At 38.3% G+C, this 24,995-nt stretch overlaps 1 protein-coding gene across 1 annotated transcript in view; it reads right to left on the bottom strand.

The window, feature by feature from the left end:
* LOC144451758 (uncharacterized) overlaps positions 1-21,048 on the bottom strand; it is a 39,025-nt gene extending 17,977 nt beyond the window's left edge. Inside the window, exons 1-15 of the mRNA XM_078142662.1 lie at positions 20,514-21,048; positions 19,432-19,751; positions 18,554-18,739; positions 17,907-18,092; positions 17,289-17,474; positions 16,490-16,675; positions 15,009-15,188; positions 13,892-14,071; positions 4,603-4,779; positions 4,017-4,199; positions 3,450-3,626; positions 2,227-2,409; positions 1,845-2,027; positions 1,234-1,416; positions 333-515 (exon numbers count right to left, since the gene is read on the bottom strand). Coding sequence (XP_077998788.1) covers positions 333-515; positions 1,234-1,416; positions 1,845-2,027; positions 2,227-2,409; positions 3,450-3,626; positions 4,017-4,199; positions 4,603-4,779; positions 13,892-14,071; positions 15,009-15,188; positions 16,490-16,675; positions 17,289-17,474; positions 17,907-18,092; positions 18,554-18,739; positions 19,432-19,751; positions 20,514-21,048 — 3,228 coding nt within the window. The remainder of the gene's footprint in view (positions 1-332; positions 516-1,233; positions 1,417-1,844; positions 2,028-2,226; positions 2,410-3,449; positions 3,627-4,016; positions 4,200-4,602; positions 4,780-13,891; positions 14,072-15,008; positions 15,189-16,489; positions 16,676-17,288; positions 17,475-17,906; positions 18,093-18,553; positions 18,740-19,431; positions 19,752-20,513) is intronic.
* Between the last annotated feature and the right edge of the window lie 3,947 nt (positions 21,049-24,995).

The following is a 24,995-nucleotide window of genomic DNA, read 5'->3' as shown; positions in this document are numbered from 1 at the left end:
AGGGGAACAGTATCAAATACAAAATAAAATGACAAGGGTCACATCTTGCAAATGCCAAGACTCAAAGAGTCGGAAATGTTCTACTCTATTAAAGCTTCCCCTTGGCTTTTAAAGTGACCTTGGCTTTTTAATTGATAAAACAATTCTATCATGGCGTCCTACTTGAAAAAATCAATGTGAAACAACATATACGAAGTCCTTGTTTGTAACTAAATAAATTGCGAATGATTAATATATATGTGTAAAAGGCTATGAACGACATTCTATTCGCTAGTATTTTAATCACACGGAACACATTTATGTAAGCAATGAATACTTCTGAATATTCTTACCGATCCCCATTCGCCAACAGTGAAAGAGTATGAGACACAGGAAGGAACCTCGCAGATTTCGATGGGAACAGGTCTGGTGAGTCCGCTGCCAATACATACTGTTTCATCAAGGGTAGCTCCACTGATTTGGTCTACACATGATACACTACGTATTCTGTAAGCTACGCCACAGGTTGCTGTGCACTGTGAAATGGGAAAATGGTACGGAGAATTACATGTTAGATAATTGCTAGTTATTTTGATTCTTCTGTGGCATTGCTTATTACATATATATTTGGGGGAAAAACAATGATTTGTTACATTCTTTGCCATTGTTAACTAATTGTCTACTGCATGTAGCCGCAGAAACGCAGGCGCCAATGTTTTGACGTCTGCATTAGATGTCTGCATGGTGGCACGGCGTCAGTTCATTTCATTTAGAAACAATGTTGCAAGAAACTGTATTCATTCAATATTTTAGTATCTTCAAGTATAACATGTGCAGTTTTCTTATTGGTTTATAAATGCAAGGTTATACCAAACAATGCTGGTGAATAATAACTTGAAACAGGTTGTAGATTCTTAGAAACATTGTTACATTTTGCTAACGTATGAAACCACTGTCGTAGTTAATCTTTACTTTGTTAATAGCTTCTTCTGTTTTGGCTACTGTTGCTAGTCATGTTGAAATATTTATTTAAAAATACGCAGTCAAGTTGCATTTTATTACTTAGTCACAACCAGCTATGATAAATTTAACCCAAGCGACGGAAATGTAACAATATTAATAACATTGTTGTGGAAAGAACGATATAAATTACCGCTATCAATATTTTTGTCAGGTCAGATGACCGACCGTTTGAGCTTTAATTGTATAAACAGCGCCCTCTCTAACTTTACAAACTATTTTTTAATGACTTGCCTCATTCCATTCTCCAACTATAAAGGCATAATCTGTACATGATGGCACAGTGCAGGATTCTTGACTTGTTGGTACTGTTAGGCCAGCACCCACACAGACACTAGTTTCTACTGCCACTCCATTTGTCTGGTCAAAGCACTCCACTGTACGTGAGCGGAAAGATGTACCACAGGTAGCAGAACACTGTCAAGAAAAAACAGGAACCAGACATCAATCTCCGGTAAACAGTCACAGTCACACTTCAAATCTAACATTTTAAATGTTGTTATTTTGCTTGTAGAATGTGTTTTACACTAGGGCACATGGAGCCCAGGAACCGTGTTAAAACAGACAGACAGACAGACAGACAGACAGACAGACAGACAGACAGACAGACAGACAGACAGACAGACAGACAGGCAGGCAGGCAGGCAGACAGACAGAGACAGACAGACAGACAGACAGACAGGCAGACAGGCAGACAGACAGACAGACAGACACACACACACACACACACACACACACACACAAATAAGTAAAAACAAACTAACTATCTCCTGAATAGTATGCAGTTGAGGTAATTTTGATTGAAACGCAGAAATTGTTCAGATAATGTACAGAAAAAGTCTTACCTGTCCCCATTCTCCGACTGAGAAACCGTATGTGATACACGATGGTACAGAACAGATCTCAAAAAGATCTGGTTTTGTAAGACCATTTGCTACACAGTTGCTTTCAAGAACGATATTACCACTAACTTGATCAACGCAATTCACTGTACGGACTCGGTAAGCAACACCACATGTCGCTGTGCACTATGGGAATTTAAAAAGAAAAACATTGTCGTAAGATATAGTTGCATATATACATCATGTGACTTTGGTAATCATGACTTTACTACTTGGTACATTATGGTACCTCTGCACATCGTGGTAGAATCGTGAAAACTAAACTAGTCTTGGTCTCTTCTACTGCACCTACGAAAATTGTAAAATACGTGATGCGTACACTAACCTGTCCCCAATCCTCAGACACGTACGTGTATAAGGTACACGACGGTACATCGCAAGTCTCTACCGCAGCAGGTTCTGTTAAACCTGCTGCCAAACAAAGATCATCGCTGACAACATTGCCACTGTTAAGCTCAAAACAAGTGACAGAGCGAGAACGTGTGGACACACCACAGGTAGCAACACACTGGAATGTTTAGAAAACGGGCATTAGTTTGTTATAACGGATAAGACACTGTCTGCAATCCTATCATATGCGTTCACCGTGTGAAACCTATAAGTGCTGTTTTTGCTTACTGCATGCATACATACATATATGCTTGATTGCTTGTTGCTGTTGGAGAAGAGATGCCAAGTTCATGACAAAGTGTACAGATAGTTAGGCCAACAGGTGAAAACAGATGCATAAGATTACATAGCAAGTGATTTCTTGTTATACTTTAGAACAAATTGCAAAACACATTACATATAGAAAGCCATCATTGCAAAATCATCTAAAAACCATTAGTTAGAAAGGGATTGCTGCTCAAAGAAATAAATTTCTCATTATATTTGGGTTCCAGATAGCCATTTCATGGTTTAATATCACTGGCACTTCTACTATAAGCGATTTCAGAGAACCGTCAAGTTAAAGTTGTCCCTCATTCGGGGATCTTTATTGTGGGCCACATTGCCTCATGGGAGTCAGCAGAAATGTTTATGCAGTGGTTGAACAATGAATATTCATGACTATGCAATGGTTGAACAATGAATATTCATGACTCTTAAGTGGCTAGTACATTCAATGGAAACGTCATGAATATTCATTGTTCACCCAATTTACAAATATTTCTGTTGACTCCCATAAAGCATTGTGCCCACTGCAAGGATCTAAAAGTGAGTGATAACTTCACCTTGATGCTTCTCTGAAATCGCGCGTAATATAAAGCCACTTTCCAAGACCCAAAGTTCATGAAACTATCTTTATTTCCTTGAGTGGACTTCCCATTTAAGGTGAAAAAAAGTGAAGAAAGTAATTCCTTAGACCATGCAGTAAAATACGGATATGAGGCATGAAGTTGTGTAGCGTTGTAACGAGGAATACTAGCAGATGACTTGGAGATATTGAGAGAACAAGATATCAGAATTGTCTTCACAAATATCACGTGTAACTATCATATTCAATACACAGTACATTAGTTGTGCATGTTAACTACACAAAGAAATACAATGAATATATGTTCATACCGCGCCCCATTCACCAGTGGTGAAAGTGTATGATGTACAAGCAGGAACGGTGCAAGTTTCTTGCTCAGCGGGTTTTGTCAACGAAGTACAGAAGGCGTCATTCACTACGTCACCACTTGATGTTTCTACACAGTTCACGGTACGGGATCTAATAGAAACGCCACAGGTAGCAGAGCACTACGGAAAGGACACCAGATACATTGAATCAGTTGCAAGTCATACAATTATATATTTTATAATACGAAACCATACGTTACTGTAGATCCGGGCAAAGTTCACTGGTGAATATTACAATTTTCGATATCCACCACACCACACCACACCACACCACAGTATCGTATGAATTAGTTGTCAGCTTAAGGCATCTGCATTTTATACCATCGATGATTCTCAAACTGCTTATAAGTATTTTGCAGAGCTAAGCCCTGGTATTCTACGTTTCCATGGAGATTTTCACATCATTGTATCGTTTTGTCAGATGATAGATCTATGTCAAATTCTGAAAAAACATAATTTGGAATGTACGGTGTTCTTGTCTGAATTGGTTACCAAAGAAACGTGTCTTACCGTTCCATATGATCCAACAACGTAGCTGTAGGTAACACAGGCTGGGACGGTACAGATTTCGATGCTAACGGGGGCGGTCAATCCACTATTTACGCAGAGGTCACTGTCCACTTGGGTTGTTGTACCCACGTTGACACAGAACACATTCCTTTGTCTGAAAGCAGTTCCACATGTTGCTGAACACTGAAATAAGACAACATTATCGCGATGGGTTATATTATAGTTGGATTATTTGTCTAAAATGTACAAATCTGATGTAAATAATCACCATCACTCTGTCATCATCGTCATCGCTACCACAACCACCACCACAATCACCACCACCACAATCACCACCACCATCATCACCATTATCACCACCACCGTCACAATCTTCATCATCACCACCACCACCACCACCACCACCACTGCTACTACAAATCATCACCTCCACCATCATCACCAACAACACCACCACCCCCATCACCATCATCATCATCACCATCATCCCCACCACCACCACCACCACCACCACCCGCACCATCATCACTACCGTAATCTTTTTCTAAATTATCACCATTCACACCAATGTATATACTTAACTTACCTCTCCCCAGCTATCCGTGCTGTAAGCAACGCAAAGAGGTACGGTACATGTTTCTTGAGTAGTTGGAAGTGTTAACCCATCGGCAATACACACAGAGTTGTCCAAAGTATTCCCAGTATCCAGATCAAGACAAGTCACTGTACGAGAACGGATTGAAACGCCACAAGTTGCAGAACACTGTAATAACAAAACATCAAGACGAATCAGAAATACATGATCTATCTATTCATCTTCTAGTATTTCTTGATAGTACACACTTTTTCTTTGTATGTTCCTTTCTTCTCTGGTAGGTTTTTCTTATATGAAAGAGCGTACATTCATTGTTTAGATAGTGTATATACATCATCATGTAACTTTTGGTTCTGAAGTGTCAATATGGCATTGAAGAATCTGATCATGGGATCTCGCAAAAACAAACTTCACAGAATATGATAAAGTTAATGAAATTGTTCTCCATATCGCCTTGCTGAAAGATCACAAGATACGTCCGTTAGCATAATCAAAACCCCGACGCCAAGAACCTGCATCTTTAATGCAAATTGGGCGTAAAGCACTGCTCGAGGAGAAAAATGAATGACACTAATTTCAACGCATTTCATTCAAAGAAGTCATTATTGTCCGCATATCTCCATACACCTCTTGTCCAGCTTTGCCTCGAGCTGGGCGCAAACGTCCGATGGATTTCGCATATGTATTTACTTATAAGTGATACTGTATTTTCTTCACGGTGTTTCATCGCAATTGATATATTGGAAATATATTTTCAATAAGTTTTTAAAAACCAAATTTAGTACCTGTCCCCAACTGCCAGTAACAAAAAAATAGTTGACACAACTTGGCACCGTGCATGCTTCCACACCAATGGGTGTGGTCAGGCCAGCGTTCTGGCAAAAGGCATTGTCTACTTGTGAGCCAGCGTCATTGATACAAGTAACCGTCCTGCTTCTGAATGAAGATCCGCATGTTGCTGAGCACTAATGCAAAAAGAAAATGTAGAGCGAAGATGGAAAAAAGTTTCCAAGGTTATGATATTGTTTGTGAAGTTTGGAAAAAATCATAAGAGAACAGAAAAAAAACCGGTATTCGTTAGAGTTGCAAGAGGTTGCGTTGTGAAACATGTCGTCCATTTAAACAAAATACACACGAATCGTCATCAGTCATTCCTTCATCTTCTCAATGATTGTCGTTAGTAAGTGTAAGTAAATCAACAGAAGGGGTGTTATTAGTTTGTATGTTCAGAGGGTTATAAGGTTGTCAATGTATATACTCGGCGCTACGGTAGGACAAGCGTCTCCCTATTTCATTACTCGCCGTGGTGCGGTTATTTCGCAAGACATAGCAAATCAAGTCTTTAGGTTTGTACCATCTCTACTAATAAATAACTGGAGAGTGCAGTGTAAACTTGTGCGCACAGAAATATTGTCCAGCCGCAAGTGGCGCTCGCCATGCACCCATAGAAAATTAATAAGCCACGCTCTGCTGCGCTGCATGCTTCTGCCATCGCGAGTTTTGTTGAACCTTCCCACTAGCATCATTCCACTATTTAGATCAATTTAACTTACAGAACACGTAAGTGCTTATATTTCAACTTAGTATTACATTTTCTGTCATCTTTATGCTCCCTTTACTTTCCCATAATGCCCCATCACAGTATACATCAGACCTCTCCGCGCAGCTATTACCAATTCTTGTAACTATTATAGAAAAGTCTTGTAATGATGGATTGGTGAATATGTCTCTTTAGGGTCCCCAAACATAATAAATGCAGTTAGGATACAAATCAGCCTCATGTATGTTCCCCGACTTTGAATGGTTTCCTCACACTAATACGAAATTTCAGACATGGACGCTACCGTACTGGCATGTTAGATTAAACTTTGACATGGTTGGCACAAATATTGTGGTCGTCTGTCCTTCTTGCAAAAGATCAGGTGAAAACTATTTGAAGAAAACTGCGATCCAAACTATTCGATTGTGCGTACATATAGGATGCATTCAATGTGTTTAACCTTTCCATCCCCAGTAGTACCCAGGGTACATACTATACAAGAGAGGTGAATTGTCATTGTAAATCTGATATGAACTCCTGCAGACTTTCTTGGAATTGATCTGTTGTAATGTTTTCGCTCATGGTGGAAAAACCGCGTGCTTGAAGATGTGTCTTAAAAATAGCAATTAACGCGTATATAGGTAATCAACATCGAACTTAACCATAGTATACTAAGTTAGTACCTGTCCCCAGGTGCCAGCCACGAACGCATAATTCACACAGGTGGGCACGCTGCATATCTCCACTGTAGCTGGTGTAGACAACCCAGCATTCAGGCAAAAAACGTCGTCTAAAAGCGAACCACTGTTGTCGAAGCAAGAAACAGTCCTGGTTCGGAACGACGATCCGCATGTAGCTGAGCACTAATTCAAAGATGTGGATATGAAATGTACACAGTGATGTTGAGTATGTAAATGAAGTAATGAACATAAAAAAAACATTATAGGAAAATAATATAAGACAACAGCTTAGAAAAAACACCTGTTTTCATTGTTAGTACTAGCCACATTTTACTTCACTTTGTAACGGTCAAATGATATATCAGTATGTGCCACTGCATGAAAGACAAGTTTCAATGTTGTAAGGGGTATATTTTAAGCTGAGTTTGTAAGTTTCTCAGGGAAGGAATGTTGAGTGCATATCGAAAGGCACTTGTCGTAACATGACCACTCACTTGCTATGGGCAGGACTTCAATTGTCGATTTTCCAGTTCCAAGATTCATTGCGCAAGAAGACGCCGTTTATGTTGTTCCATTTAGTCTTGTTTTGGCTTCATCAACGTTTGAAATATCATTTTCATCAGGAAATGGTGGAAATACATGTTGACGTGTTTGATTATGAGTGATTTTATAGAACAAAGACTAAACATCATCAATGACAGTGATTGTACACGTGAATCTAGGGTAACGTCACGTGACAACCATCTCCCTGAGTAACGCATGCAAACGCCTCAGCGCGTACACAATACGTAGCGTTGGATGGAGAGAAGCGCAATGCATCTTGGAACCGGCAATAGGTCTATTTAGTATACGTTCAGGCATAATACATAAACGATAAATGGACAGTGCCCTCTACGGCGTGTGTCCACATCAGACATCAATATACTGTGTTAATTTGTAGCTCTTATGTATTCTAATCTGGGCAAAGTCAAACTTACAAACTCAGCTTTTGGCCCTTTGGTAAGTGTAAGAGGGGTTAATAGTGAATTGTTTGCAAAGTGTATTGTCAGTGCACGTAAAAGTGATAACATAGTTGTGGTGATCAGATCATAGTTTGTAGAGATTTTATGTCGCTTCGCATTTCTCCAGCATGATATGATGATTTACAATGCGTACAATCTCCGCAAGCAAAGCTCCAGACACAGAAATAGGGATGGGATGGGGAATGGGGTTACAGTATGGAAAAATATAAACGCGCAATTAACGTGAACACACAGACACTGGATACAGGGAATACTGGAAAGGTTGGGGATAATGTTAAACAGTTGGATCTTGGGATAGTGACAGAAGGTTGTCAGAGACATGAGGTGGGGGAGGGGGCATAGAAAGGAAGATCGTTCCAAGATGTACCGGTCGAGGTGGGAGAAAGACCTCACGAAAGGTATTTGCAGACAATATTAGAACACGACGAAGACGGGATCAGAGGATAAGCAAAGTTATCTGGATTGTTATCGGTGAGGGGGTATCAGTGGGGTATTATGGTCCAGAACCAACCATTTAATGAATCAAGGTAAAGCAACGAAGACCAATACACACAGTTGTTACAACAGGAATAGGGCGTGAGTATATTTTTTGGTAGGCTAACAGCGCTACACAACAAATATAAACTATCAACTGACCTCTCCCCAAGCTCCAACACTGAATTGATAATTGACACATGCTGGGACAGTGCAGAGTTCACTACCTACAGGTGTTGTGAGGCCGACAGCGTTGCAAAAAGAAGAATCCACAACTGCGTTTCCGTTTTCAAAGCAAGTTACTGTTCTGGTGCGGACTGACGTACCGCAGGTGGCTGAACACTGTAAATTGGGAGAGAAAAATACCGCAGACAAATGAACAACAGCGCAAGTCCCAAATTTCTTTATAAATACAACTTTTCTTATCGACTTCTTGGCAAAATTAGCTGAGTTTAATGTGTATCTAGACGCATTTACGATGAGCAGTTATGTGAATTGATTGTGTTTCCATCATCGGCTCGCGCTAACATCCGTCGTTGATGGCGCTATTCGCTAAATGGTGTTCGTCCCAAAGTATGTGCTCAGGGCAATGTGCATAATTGTATGTCATTAATATCATCTTTTTAAATATAAAATTACGTTTCAAACAATTTGAATACCGTTGCTACCTAAAACCATACATACAACAGTTCTCCCTTGACCGCTACATTGCGATGATAGTTGCATACGTAGAAATTGTTGACCAAACGTGAACATACACAGCCCGGGTAATTATTAATAAAAAAGAATCCCTAACTTTACCATAAAATGTGGGGGGAAAAAATCAAAATTTTGACATTAACGGCTCGCGTCAGATTAGGGTTCAGATGTAGATGTTGACAGTTGATCGTTGTTTGTAACTATGGGTTTATTTTGTTTCAATTTATGATGATAATTACATCACCTATTAAAATCGTAATCTGCTACAAAGACAGTATATACAAGCTAGGATTTCCAGTTAATTATTTTTGATGTAACAATATTTTGTAGGAATTGGTTTGTGTCAAATAACTGCTTATCGCAATGCCATATATTACAAAGCGCAAAACTGTTTAACTATAAAAAAACGAATCAAACAGCAAAGAGGAAATTGACACAGCGGTGGGGTTTTTCTTTTCTTTTTTGAAATATACATGTTTAATAAGAAATACGTTGTAAGACTTTCCTACTGTGCGTTGAGATAAAAAGGGTCATAACCCATGACTTGATCGTTATTTTTGTATTCTGGACACATTAGTCCAGAGTCTGTTTTGCTAAAATGTTCATATTGACTGATTTTGTCATACCACCGGGTAGTCCGTTCTCTATTTGCAGCTTGCTTGGTTTTCATTGTAACATTCGCAAAAGTGGACTCTAAGATAAATTGTGTAGCCGCGCTCATCGGTTTTGATTGAAACACGTTCACCGATGTGTGAGGGCGCCCCATCACAGCGTATCCTACAGACTACCGCCATATTAGCAAAACTGTTGCGCTGTTTCCCAAAGCTTAAAATCTTAATGAGATATACTGACATTGATTTAACATTACAAATCTACATCTACTTTTAATTTTTACTAGTTCTTAGTGACTATTCATTAATACCTGTCCCCAGGCGCCGACGGAAAAGGCATAGTTAATACAATTTGGTACGACGCACGTCTCCACATTAGTTGGTGTAGTGAGACCTGCATTCTGACAAAACGCACTGTCTACAACGTCACCATTTTGATTGAAGCAAGTAACAGTTCTTGTTCGGAGTGACGATCCGCATGTAGCTGAGCACTAATTCAAAGATGTGGATATGAAATGTACACAGTGATGTTAAGTATGTAAATGAAGTAATGAACATAAAAAAACATTATAGGAAATTAATATAAGACAACAGCTTAGAAAAAACACCTGTTTTCATTGTTAGTACTAGCCACATTTTACTTCACTTTGTAACGGTCAAATGATATATCAGTATGTGCCACTGTATGAAAGCGTCATCATTGGACACGTTTCAATGTTGTAAGGGGTATATTTTAAGCTGAGTTTGTAAGTTTCTCAGGGAAGTAATTTTGAGTGCATATCGAGACGTGCAATGCATCTTGGAACCGGCAATAGGTCTATCTAGTATACGTTCAGGCATAAAACATAAACGATAAATGGACAGTGCCCTCTACGGCGTGTGTCCACATCAGACATCAATATACTGTGTTAATTTGTAGCTCTTAAGTATTCTAATCTGGGCAAAGTCAAACTTACAAACTCAGCTTTTGCCCCTTTGGTAAGTGTAAGAGGGGTTAATAGTGAATTGTTTGCAAAATGCATTGTCAGTGTACGTAAAAGTGATAACATAGTTGTGGTGATCAGATCATAGTTTGTAGAGATTTTAAGTCGCTTCGCATTTCTCCAGCATGATATGATGATTTATAATGCGTACAATCTCCGCAAGCAAAGCTCCAGACGCAGAAATAGGGATGGGATGGGGAATGGGGTTACAGTATGGAAAAATAGAAACGCATAATTAACGTGAACACACAGACACTGGATACAGGGAATACTGGAAAGGTTGGGGATAATGTTAAACAGATGGATCTTGGGATAGTGACAGAAGGTTGTCAGAGACATGAGGTGGGGGAGGGGGGCATAGAAAGGAAGATCGTTCCAAGATGTACCGGTCGAGGTGGGAGAAAGACCTCTCACGAAAGGTATTTGCAGACAATATTAGAACACGACGAAGACGGGATCAGAGGATAAGCAAAGTTATCTGGATTGTTATCGGTGAGGGGGTATCAGTGGGGTATTATGGTCCAGAACCAACCATTTAATGAATCAAGGTAAAGCAACGAAGACCAATACACACAGATGTTACAACAGGAATAGGGCGTGAGTATATTTTTTGGTAGGCTAACAGCGCTACACAACAAATGTAAACTATCAACTGACCTCTCCCCAAGCTCCAACACTGAATTGATAATTGACACATGCTGGGACAGTGCAGAGTTCACTACCTACAGGTGTTGTGAGGCCGACAGCGTTGCAAAAAGAAGAATCCACAACTACGTTTCCGTTTTCAAAGCAAGTTACTGTTCTGGTGCGGACTGACGTACCGCAGGTGGCTGAACACTGTAAATTGGAAGAAAAAAATACCGCAGACAAATGAACAACAGCGCAAGTCCCCAATTTCTTTATAAATACAACTTTTCTTATCGACTTCTTGGCAAAATTAGCAGAGTTTAATGTGTATCTAGACGCATTTACGATGAGCAGTTATGTGAATTGATTGTGTTTCCATCATCGGCTCGCGCTAACATCCGTCGTTGATGGCGCTATTCGCTAAATGGTGTTCGTCCCAAAGTATGTGCTCAGGGCAATGTGCATAATTGTATGTCATTAATATCATCTTTTTAAATATAAAATTACGTTTCAAACAATTTGAATACCGTTGCTACCTAAAACCATACATACAACAGTTCTCCCTTGACCGCTACATTGCGATGATAGTTGCATACGTAGAAATTGTTGACCAAACGTGAACATACACAGCCCGGGTAATTATTAATAAAAAAGAATCCCTAACTTTACCATAAAATGTGGGGGGAAAAAATTAAAATTTTGACATTAACGGCTCGCGTCAGATTAGGATTCAGATGTAGATGTTGACAGTTGATCGTCGTTTGTAACTATGGGTTTATTTTGTTTCAATTTATGATGATAATTACAGCCCCTATTAAACTCGTAATCTGCTACAAAGACAGTATATACAAGCTAGGATTTCCAGTTAGTTATTTTTGATGTAACAATATTTGTAGGAATTGGTTTGTGTCAAATAACTGCTTATCGCAATGCCATATATTACAAAGCGCAAAACTGTTTAACTATAAAAAAACCGAATCAAACAGCAAAGAGGAAATTGACACAGCGGTGGGGTTTTTCTTTTCTTTTTTGAAATATACTTATTTAATGAAAAATACGTTGTAAGACTTTTCTACTGGGTGTTGAGTCAAAATGGTCAAAAAACCATGACTTGATCGTTATTTTTGTATTTCAGACACAGTAGTCTGTTTTTGCTAAAATGTTCATATTGACTGATTTTGTCATACCACCGGGTAGTCCGTTCTCTATTTGCAGCTTGCTTGGTTTTCATTGTAACATTCGCAAAAGTGGACTATACGATAAGTTGTGTAGCAGCGCTCAACGGTTTTGATTAAAACACATTGACCGATGTGTGAGGGCGCCCCATCACAGCGTATCCTACAGACTACCGCTATATTAGCAAAACTGTTGCGCTGTTTCCCAAAGCTTAAAATCTTAATGAGATATACTGACATTGATTTAACATTACAAATCTACATCTACTTTAAGTTTTATTAGTTCTTAGCGACTATTCATTAATACCTGTCCCCAGGCGCCGACGGAAAAGGCATAGTTAATACAATTTGGTACGACGCACGTCTCCACATTAGTTGGTGTAGTGAGACCTGCATTCTGACAAAACGCACTGTCTACAATGTTACCATTTTGATTGAAGCAAGTGACAGTTCTTGTTCGGAATGATGATCCACATGTTGCTGAACACTGGTGAATAAATGTGAAATCGAGAAGGATAGTATGTGATGGTGAAAGTGTTACAAGTCATGCATGATTGATTGGTGATAACGTGATATTTAGTACATATATCAATTTTTGATGTATGTATGTATGTATGTATGTATGTATGTATGTATGTATGTATGTATGTATGTATGTATGTATGTATGTATGTATGTATGCATGCATGCATGCATGCATGCATGCATGTATGTATGTATGTATGTATGTATGTGTGTATGTGTGTGTGTGTATGTATGTATGTATGTATGTATGTATGTATGTATGTATGTATGAATGTATGTATGTATGTATGTGTGTGTATGTGTGTGTGTGTATGTGTGTGTATGTATGTATGTATGTATGTATGTATGTATGTATGTGTGTATGTGTGTGTATGTATGTATGTATGTATGTATGTATGTATGTATGTATGTATGTATGTATGTATGTGTGTGTGTATGTGTGTGTATGTGTGTGTATGTATGTATGTATGTATGTATGTATGTATGTATGTATGTATATATGTATGTATGTATGTGTGTGTGTGTATGTGTGTGTATGTATGTATGTATGTATGTATGTATGTATGTATGTATGTATGTATGTATGTATGAGTATGTATGTGTATGTGTGTATATGCGTGTATGTGTGTGTAGGTGGATGGATGAATGTATGTCTGCATGATGTATGAGTGTATATCATTTAAACATTCAATATAAATTATTGCTTGTTAGCAGCTAGTGACGGATTTTAGTGCAGTGACGTCACAGTGGTGCATTAATGTTGAGGTTGATTGGCTGTTACTAGTATGTACGTGTAGATTATAGGCATCTCCCTTGTAAACATTAGTTGAAAAGTGTATTCAATAGCCGAACATCTAAACGCTATGTGTGGAGAATAACGAATCAATTACTTATTATGCACAAGAGTTGTCAAATTTATATTATGCCGTTGATGGCGCACTCACCTCACTCCAGCTTCCAACGGAAAATGCGTATGACGTACAGGCGGGTACAGTACAAATTTCGGTTGTTGCTGGACTTGTAAGTCCAGCGTTCACGCAGTTGGCACTGTCAACAAGAGTGGCGTCATTTTGGAAGCAGGAGACCGTTCGTGTTCGGAATGAACTACCACACGTAGCAGAACACTGTAAAGAGATAACACCATACGTAATTCAATATTTGTAGCGTGCAATCCAAACCACACACCGCATTGGTATCGTTGTCTGTGAATCCAATGACTGATTTGAACCTTATGGAACCCTCTGATTAATATTGACGTTGGAGGACTGTGCAATACAATGCGTGAGTAGAGTACCCATATTGTGCGAACCAAACCACGGCCTTTGGGATGACGCATCTAATTTCCTTAAAATTACCAGACGTACAAGAACGTCATCCGAATAGATCATGACTGCTCTCTACTTGCAGAGAATTGCAACTAACCCAGTAGAATTGATGTTTTTAAACACCGTGCCATTCAGAGATGTATGACAACTCATAATGGTCTTTTTGTAATATTTCGAATATTGAATTTAACTTGTCTCCGAGAAATTTAAAAAGGGCAATTTTGCAAGATTGTCATCTCAGGTTCACCTAGCAAGATTGATTTTGGTGTTTGCCTTGTTACGTGCTTTTTATGTGCAGGTTGTTAGTTTTGTTTGTTTGACTTTAGTGAACGAGTGTTGCAATTATATTTGCAAAATTACTAAAGAGTCGTGAATAGGCACGCAGGCTGCCACTGGGGGCGCTTTCAAAGTGGAAATATCTACACTTGTTTTAGTGAGTGATGTTCAGCAGACCGTTCTCTGGACAAAACAATGATCTTGGCTGTAACCCCTTTCATGCGCCTTACACCACTTGAAGCTAAACCGACATCATATCATAGTCAAATTGTGAGCAAATATATTTGACAGAAAGTGGCCTGTTATTGGATAAGTTACTGAACGAACATCGAACATGCAAAATGACACGGGACATGCAAAATGACACTTATTATTACTGTGAACCACAACACGACACAACACCTTTAAACGCCAACATAGTACAAGCATAAGCACGTGCCAATACGATAACATGTTATACCTCTCCCCAACTACCAGTTACAAAGTTGTAGCAATCCGGAGTTACGCAGAATTCGGTTGAGATTGGTTCCAACAGGAAGGAATTTTCACAAGCTGACTGAGGAACTACTAAGTCAGTAGATGCATCAATACAATCAACCTGTCTAACACGCTTGGAATCAGGACCACAAGTTGCAGAACACTAGTTTGTAGCAAAGTGATTGAAAAAAAAAATAAAAATGAAAATAACAAAGAAATAACAATAAGAGAGTTAATTAAGAAAGCGATGAAAAAAAAGAACTACATAAAAAGTGAATGAAGACCAAACAAATACCTGCCGCAAAATGCGAGATTTTTTAGATCTTCGTAATATTACTGTACAATAGAAATGTATTCTTTTCAATCATGAAACAGATACACAACAGTTGCTATGGATATTTGGCCAGACTTTCCGAACTTAATAGAGATTCGAGATTTCAACTGTCGCACATTGGGAAACAAAATATTCGTATGTCCAACACAATTTCAAAATTGGGGAAACACCTTCGGTGCACAAGCTTGGACATTAAAATTTTACTGAAATGTTTCGAGTTTTGAAGATAAAGAGATTGTACATGAATCTACTTTTGAATATCAATTCTAATTTCAAAAATTGATTTTTTTTTTAAATCACGAACTGAATTAATTAACTGAATTAATGCTTAATGAATGTGGTTTGAGCACAGAATTCATGAATGTTACCAGTGTCGCTACACATTCAAGTATTAAAATGCAGCCTACATGACTTACTGCGTAATGAAACCCCAACATATTCCATAGTTATAAAGAACTTGTTTACTATTCCTGGGGATATTATCGGAATTTTGAAGAAATTTTGTCTAAACCCAAATAAATATTAATAATACAAGCCAATGACTATTATTTTTTTTAAAAATCAACGTGAAGGTTTATCTAGTTGATAGCGGATATAGTTACCAATCACATCACTACCATACCTACATACACATGGGGAGATTACTTTGAGTGTATTTGAAAGGTTATGCGACTGACTATTTTTAGAAGTTTCTCTTAAAATAAAATCATGTGATAAAATAATTTGAAAAGAAGGCTCTTGTACCTACAACTTTGATGGGAAGAATTTGGCACTGAAACCAAATCATATTTTGACAACGTGTTGAAGTCTGTCAAATTCGCTTCTAGAAATATGGTAAGATGGTGTTATTTGGTAGAGGGTTCTTGACATTAGTTTCCATGGTAATGGACAAACAGGTCTAGACAAAACGGGAAAAGATGACACGAATAGAAATGACAAACTATCGCTTGGTAAAGTTCTACTTACCATACTCGTCTGCGTACAAATACTAGGGAGACAACAAAGAATAAAACAACACATTTGGGGTGGATTTATACACGTGCAATAAAAAACAAAACGGGGTAGGTATAATTGACGAGCAGGGATTAGGCACAGACGAGTATGGTAGCAACTGTAGATAATATTCTTACCGGGCCCCAGTCGCCTACGACATACGCATACGCTGTTACAGGACACGCAGAAAGAGAGCAAGCCTCAACATCACTTGGTGCACTTAGCCCACTTTGTATACAAAAGATTTCAAGTACGGAGACACCATTTTGGTTGACGCAGCCTACAACCCTGCTTCTTGTGGCGGTTCCACAAGTTGCAGAACACTAAAATAAAATAAAACCAAAAGGTAATTAAGATAACGTATACTTCTAGACGCAATGTTTCTAAAAACGCAACTTGTACAGTAGTTGCAAAATCTCATGGAAAAAATAGTTCAAATGGTCAATAAAGGTTAAGCTTTAATGTGTTTCAAGATCCACTTACAAGTGTAACAGAATAAAACCGAAGTAAATTCTGACCTCTATTTAAAAAATTATACCTTGACCCTGATTTTTATTATTCATTTTGACTGAGAATGAATTGGAGTTTTCTTGAACAGCTAGAGTAACAGAAACAAGTTTAAACAGTTTATTTCTAAGGCTCATTGTGCGCAAAGTGTTCGAGAATAAACTCGTTTTGGCGTTCGTACACTTCTGTCGTTGCATTCTGTCCCTAAGAATGACTCATTAAAAAAATCACAATTCCACTAGTCAAGAGTGTACTCTAACTTCTGCTACAAAGGAATTGTATCTTTTTATTTAAACTGAACAGAACCCCTCCATTTTCTTCACTACGAGAATGATTTTTATGTTAAAATCATGTTACCTGCACTGCAGATCATTGTTAAGAGAAAAAAACCTCACATATTCTTTTCGTAAATTTCATGAAAATACTTACCGAACCCCAGGCGCTAACGGTATAGCTATAAGTATCACATGAAGTTAGGCTACATGCTTCACTCGTTGAAGGCGCATCTCCGAGTCCAGCATCAATACAGGTTTGAACGTTTACTTGCTGAGCTGTTGAAGAGTCGTAGCATACCACCATACGAGTTCGGATACCTTCTCCACAGGTGACTGAACACTGGAAACGACGAAATATTATGTGTTAGGAAAACATCGTCTTCTTTATAGAAACTTTGGACACGGTTTGTTCAATCAATCAATCAATCAATCAATCAATCAATCAACGACTCAACCAACCAACCAAACAACGAATCAACCAACCATTCAATCAATCAACCAACCAATGCAACCAACCAACCAATTAATCAAATTCAATAAAATAAAGGGCTCAAGTCCAGAGCACTGTCCTGTTCAGTGAATTGCAACTGATGCCAAGCTTCCTGTAACTGCACCGTACCATTTATGTCTCACAGCGCCTGTTCACTGGCTTCAAAACGTGGTGCTCTGTAGGCTACCCACCATAACGTGTCTCCATTCTGCATACTTATAACAAAAGTACCCCCTCCCCCCAAAAAAATGGAGAAGAAAAAAAGTATACGATTAAACTCACCGATCCCCAGCTGCTGACATAGTAAGAATATGACTGCTCACAAGCTGGTACTACGCATACCTCGGAGTCGAGAGGACGTGTTAGCCCAATATTCTGGCACTGGATATCAGAGACAATTGTATTTGAGGCTGCGATAACACAGTTCACGGCTCGTGTTCTGAAGGAGTTGCCACAGGTGGCGCTGCACTGTATGGTTGAAAATGACAAGGAATCCAAATTTATTTTACATGAATAATAAATTCATAATATGGATAACTGTTTGTAAAAAAAGGGTTTGCTTTTCAAAAACGGGAAAATTTGATAGGTCTGTTTATAGTCAAAAGAAACTTTCTTGACGTAGGAAGACTCACAAGGTGGTACTACGCATGTCTCGTATTTCTCCATACGGTTAAAACAGACGGATAGCCGAACTTCACTCATCCAGCTAAAATCTCCAAAAATGAAGATGGTGAACGTTGACGGATTTGCTACATGTGACTTAAATTGCCGAACTCTATTCCTTTAGCAATTAAACTACTAGTATTAGAGAAAACAACTTTGTTAGCGCTCAATCAGACTAAACTTGCCAAACTCCACTCACTGGTCACCCAACTAAACTCGCAAGACTTTGTTAGCGCAGATTGAGTTGAAGTAAGACTGAAACTTACCGAACTCCATTCTTCAGTAACATAACTGTAGACGACTGTTGATTGACAGTCGCCATCGTTACACTGTCTGGCTGAGAGGGGTGCACGCCAATAACCACAATGGTCTGGGATTGTTGTCTCATCAGTATCGGAGTTCAGACAGGACAGTGGTCGGGTTTCAAGACCATCACCGCAAGTTACAGAGCACTAAGAGAAAGAAAGATACACATAAACAATTAGATCTACCATTGATGGAAAAAAAACACACTGAAAGTCTTGTAAATAATTTAAGCCATGTGGATACATTTACTGCAAGTACGAATTTAACTGGTCGAGTAAAAGGATAAGTGAAACGTAGATGTCTGAATCAGACAAATGATATGTTAATGATATGTAAATAATTATGTAAATAATATGCAAATGATCTGCATCATATTGAGTTAAGTTGTTTGTTCATGGCGATTATATGCCATCACATCAATTTAACATGTTCAAATAATGTTTTGAGTTTTTGCTATTTTTTTTCCAATTTTCTGTTCTCCAACTCCAATGTCCCTGAAAATCAAAGTTGTTTAAAATCCCTCTAAACTTTACAATATTAAAGTTTGTTGCTGTTCTTTAGATTAGATAAAGAATTAGGAGGATCGACATCTTTCGAGGAAATAAATATTGTCTTATCTGTTTTCTCAGTGAACTTATATATATTCGGCGGCCATATTGGATTCTGAAATGGTTTAAATTTCATGATCATTTTAACATCTATTTCAAAACGTTGTATTATCATCCCTGTCTTTTTGTTGATTTTCACTGAAAATAGACTGGAGTTTTTTTTTAAACAAAGAAAGTAACAGCAAACTTATAAATGAATGAAACCAACAAAATGGCAAATGAAAACTTACCGATCCCCATACACCAGCTTGCCATTCCAGATCGATGGCTTGCTGATAATTCAAGTTAGAAAATTGGGGCCATTCAGTGTCAAAGTCGGTCATATTGGTGTTCAGAGCAAGATGACATTGTCCAACGGTTAACATGCCACTGATGGAAAGTGGTGATCCTTTGAAACATCCCATAACGTATGGAAAGTCGTCAGTGACGTGATATTGATACACGCCTTGGTTATTCAGTTTTCCGTGACACTCGTCTAAATCTGCCGATGTTAGGCGAACTCCATCTTCATCAATTGGACCATAAATTGCGAAACCATCCATAGCAACACCTGAAAAATTCAAACATGTAAAATTACTCACCTAAATTGTACGAACAGAATTACAGGAAAAGTCCAGCCAGGGATCTTATTTTTGCCTTAAAGGTACACTTTTTATTAATTTATGCTATCAAAATTATTTAATAGAACTCGGTAACTTTGAACTCAATTTTGAAATCTTGTAATTTGAAAAGCCCTACTGCACTTTATAATTCTTCGACCATTTTGAGGATATCCTATGTGTATGGGAACACCTCTTGTGATCATGACATCAGCAATGAATATGCAAAACTGGCCTGGACTTTGCCTTTCATATGTGCCTCCGATAGTATACTGCACGTGAAACCGAGAACAACAATTACATAACGAGTTGTAAAACAAACACTTTCTCTACACCATTATTCAACTTCAGTTATTGCATAAATCTTCCAGGGCTGTAAAAAAATGCAAGTATGAAGACAAGTGTGAAGAACGTGGATAGATGTAAAGGAATAGCGATAGAATACAATAGACAGGGTATGAGAGCAATGAACAGCGAAGAGTATAAGAACCAGGGACTGACAGCAAGAAATGTGGAAAGAAGAGAGGTAATTGGGAAACACGGGGACAGAACAGAGAATCGGGAATGGCACATGCGCACTGTGGAGGTCAAGCGCGCAAGAAGAATGGACTGGCAGCAAGGAATATAAGAAATAGATACGGAGCAAAATGAGAAAATAGTGTACGAAAATAGTGAGATCACAGTTTAAAGAAACATGGCAAAGGGACACTTACCAATAATCGATGAAGGTACACCATCTGTTTCTGATGATAAACAGGTCGGGTAATCTCTATAGTAGTAACGGCCCTGTACGTCAGTACGGCCCTGACAAAGATCTGTGGCATCTTGGAAGGCACCTCCCACCGCATCACCACCAAAGTCATCAACAACACTATAGAATGGTATTCCATTGGTTGCTATGGCGATTGGACCCTCTGGCAAACAGGCTGGTAAATCTGCAACCTCGGGATCTTTTGGGACACGTAACAAGAATTCTTGTGCCGTCAATAGATTTGGTAGGTCGTTTGCGGGATCAGGGAAAGTTCCCGTCGCATGGTCTGGAACAGCGTTGGTTTGAATCGAGTACAAGTCAGTAACACCGATTGTTTCCTCGGAAACGGTTACGTAACCAACCTCACCCGTGTTCGTTTCTGTTAACCCACTGGTCCTGAATGCATCAAGTTCAACTTGGGTTAAGCCATTGGCGGTAGCCAGAAGTACTAAAATCGTAAGTGTGGACAGCGACCACATTCTGAGTTGCGCCCTCATGGCGTTGTTCTATGTTTTCTGAAATAGTACAAAAGATACGAGGCGTTTTTCATTATTTTGTAAAACATTTATAAAGTGATAATATCGGTGTTAGAACTAGAAAAAAAATGAAAAGGAAATCATTCGACAATTTGCAATCACTAATTTATAATAAAGATAAAAAAACAAACATTTATTATTGCTCGGAGTACAAATGTGATTCAAACTATTGAAACTTGTTTTCCTGAGCTCGTATTATTCCACAGATCTAAACTTTTTGTCAAATACTATGAGTAATTCTCGTCACGTAATTGTACCCCCTAACCGTGTTTACAACCACAAACAGGTGGTTTTAACATAACCATTTCATTAGTTGATCGATCATGATTTCCTGTCCACGCCCAACTATCTGACACGTGAGTCAACTCCTCTGTTTTATTCATTTCGACCCCCTAGTGTATGAGTACAGGTAACAGTTGAGGTACTAAGAATTCATATTGAGAAGTGGCCAGCTGAAAGTCAGCAAATTGCCAAATTTTGACCCCCTTTTTATATGCTTTTTAAAAGACTTGAAAAATATTTCCAGCACTTGGCCCCCTACTAATATGATCCTAAGTCAAAATTAAATCATATTTCTCCCAGAATCTTTCTCCATGGGGTGAGATAAGAGAAGAAGACTGTCGAAAAATGTTTTTAGGGCTTTTGAGAAATGTCCTTTTTTTCGAGAATGACAAAAATATGTCTAGTTTGTTGTCTTCACTAGTGTCTTCTGACTCTCAGCAAACTTAAATTCAACATAGATACCTAGTTATCTATCAGAATAAGGGTTTAGAAATCACACATAAACAAAAAATAGAATTGTTAAAGACTAAAAAAGATGGAGTTAGGCCATTGTGGTAATGGCCGGCCCCTTCTACAAGTATTTGTTACTGGGTCAGTTCGGAAGATTTTTGAAAATACTTTTTTTTTCACAAAACGTATATGATGTAGAATGCTTATAGAACCACAACTACCTCAAAACACCATACGGAATTAGCACTGAATCCATGTGGGAAGGAACTCACTGGACTTCTTGGGAGACAGGTATGTACAACTATCCAGAAACTCATTTCCTGTGATCAACAGCAAATAGTGTTCGACTACCTCCATGAGGTCGGATAGCGAAATTCTTTCGTTTATGGCCGAGTCAATCTAATTGCTTTGAAATCTTCCTTGATGACAAATTCCTCATTACATTTTTTTTCTAAAATGTTGAACTCTTGATGACTCGTGTGTTCTTTTGTTCAAAGTGCATCACAAACATTATTTTAAAGAATGGTTGAAATCAATAACGCCAGACTCGCAGTAGAGTATTAGTGAGGAGAAACCAAGTGTGAATTGATTGGACCATTCCATTCTACCTGTATGAGTGGACCGGCGTTTTAATAAGCATTGACAAATGCCTTTTTTCATCTCACACGCGTGAATTTTCATTGACATAGAAATATGTCGTTGACCTTGGCTTGAACATTGTATCTATCAGTGGAGCAATCGGATTCAAAATGATCTTTTTTTTTGTTCGGGACCAACTTATTTCTTATTCTGTCAGACAACAGTTTTCATACCCAAATGTTAATCCTAATCCGACTACGGCCTTTCAGTGAATCTCAGACCACCACTAACGAATCTGAGAGTGAATGTGTTTCCTTTAGTGTGATTCTGTTTCCTATGTTGATGCACAGATAAGTAACTTGTGTTACTTATCTGTGGTTGATGTTAGTTCAAAATGCATATGGACACCGACTGTTGTTCAAGTTCCCAAACACTTGATACGCAATGAACAATGAAGCTATTACTAAGAGCGTACAACTGACTACATGTAAACACTACCCCTTTTAAGAAGATAATTACTGTCTAAACGAAGCATCATGGCTTCCATTCATAGACCATGGGTTATAGTGGAATGACACGATGCCAAATTAGTACTCGGTAGTTAAAATTTGGCAAACAGTGGGCCCTCTTTGTACCACTTTGGGAAGTTATGTTACAGCAACCTGTTCTCAGGTTGAACAAGCCAAAGACAATGACTTTTCTCTGTACTGTGACGGACGTTGACAAGTATCCATAGTTACAAGGTTGACGTCATTTTCACTGATTAAAACCATAGCCCCTGCACAAAACTATTTTGTGTGTTCAACTTCAAGTACGTCAAGACGCTTGGTCAGTTTTGGAAAGTTGTAGAGAACCAATTTTATTAACTAAGTCAGGTGTCACTCTTATCGCCGATATTTCTTCAGTGTGAACACAGTCACTCTATCACTGATTTATAAACGATGCATTTTGTTAGTTGGAAATAAGTACGAATTGACATGGTCAGTAGGATATGTGTAGACCATGGTGGGGCCACCAGGGACTTCGAGGCAACTGTGCAATCAAGTTTCTATTCTTTACCTTACAAATAAAGGCGTGGTTGTCTTCACAGGCCTAAAAATGTGCATGCCTGTATTCCCCTCGAAACAGGACTGACAACAACAAATCGACACTATAGCGGCCCATACTCTGAATATAGGTTTTTGGGGCGAAACTACGTAAAATTCGCCGTGAGAAAAACATAACATTTTAATAAGAATATGTTTGTAAAGGCCTTTAGACGAAATGATTGTAGTCATTAAAATGTTCAGGGTGTGACCGAGTTCTTTCATTATTTCAACAAAGGATGGACGGTGTCTTTCTTTACTCAAGTTAGCATTTGAAAAGAAGAGTGAAAGAGCTCAAACCTGTTACGTAATGAAAATAGTTACACCTACAACTTACAAGCAAGTCACACACAAGGTATTCATACACATGGGTCATTCACTTCTCCATATTGTAATGTGGCCATTTCACATACTAACATGACTAAACTTTCAAAATGAAAGCAATCAAACTTTAAAGTATTCTTTTACGAGGGAAACGTGTCCCTGGCAATATTTGCAAGTTTTAAAAGGTTTTTAAAGTTACGAAATATTGTCGAAAATGCATTTTGTTGACAAAATGCCAACTCGCTTGTGATGGTGGTGCCTGTTCAATGGCTTCGGCAACAGCGCCTGAATGCTTCCAGACACATAGTTCATAATACCGGAAAACCATAAACGTCCTATAAAACGTTTTCATCGAGAGACTGTGTTACGAAAGTAATAGTTTGTGGATGCTTTGCTAAGTGTTAATAATCATACCCGCGTCAATGGACAGAAGCAACAGACATGTGTAGTCTGAAACTTTTAGGGTGAGGTTCAAATCCCCGTGACTAAATGAAAATGAAACACTGAGAAACTCTCGCCTAATTAAAAAAAATGACTCCCCGGATTACCACTTGTTTGTAGCATGCAAACATTTCACTAAATAAACTTATTTATAGTTTGGTAGTTCTAAACAACATGGATAATTCATTTTTGAGCACTTTTAATTCAAGGCGTTAAATTAATTTGAGCGTGGGTTCCAAAAAATACTTCAAATACTTATCTAGCTAGTTGCTAACATCGTACGAGCTACACAAATCGCTCTTGACTAGAACAAAGCATATTATGCGTCTTCTTTTGAAAATCAAAGATAATGTAAATAACCGACTGAGTACATATTTGTTAAGCAAATCAGCTCGGAATAGGAGTTGGCCAAACTGAAAGTAATGCACAGTACAAAAATTTGAGAACTGAAAAATAAAACCAGTAATTCTTTCTTGCTGAGTATAAAGACACAAGTGGAGTCTCGTATCCCACAAATATGACAGTACGTACATGTCAGTAAAATTCGATCATTCTCAAAATAAGTTCATCAAAGCATGAGAGAACTTGACTATTACAACTTATTTGTATTTCCCGAAATACGCAAATTCAGTCGATTGCTTAGTGCAAATAAATAACGAAAATAAGGTCTCTGGGTATTTAACTATACGATATTTACGAAATAATTGTACAACCATTCTGAGCATATCGTTTTTAGGTGTGCAGTTT

This window comes from Glandiceps talaboti, chromosome 21 (genome assembly GCF_964340395.1).
Source record: "Glandiceps talaboti chromosome 21, keGlaTala1.1, whole genome shotgun sequence".
NCBI lineage: Eukaryota > Metazoa > Hemichordata > Enteropneusta > Spengelidae > Glandiceps > Glandiceps talaboti.
Note: the sequence above shows the minus strand (reverse complement) of the source record. Positions and strands in the feature narration are given on the sequence as shown.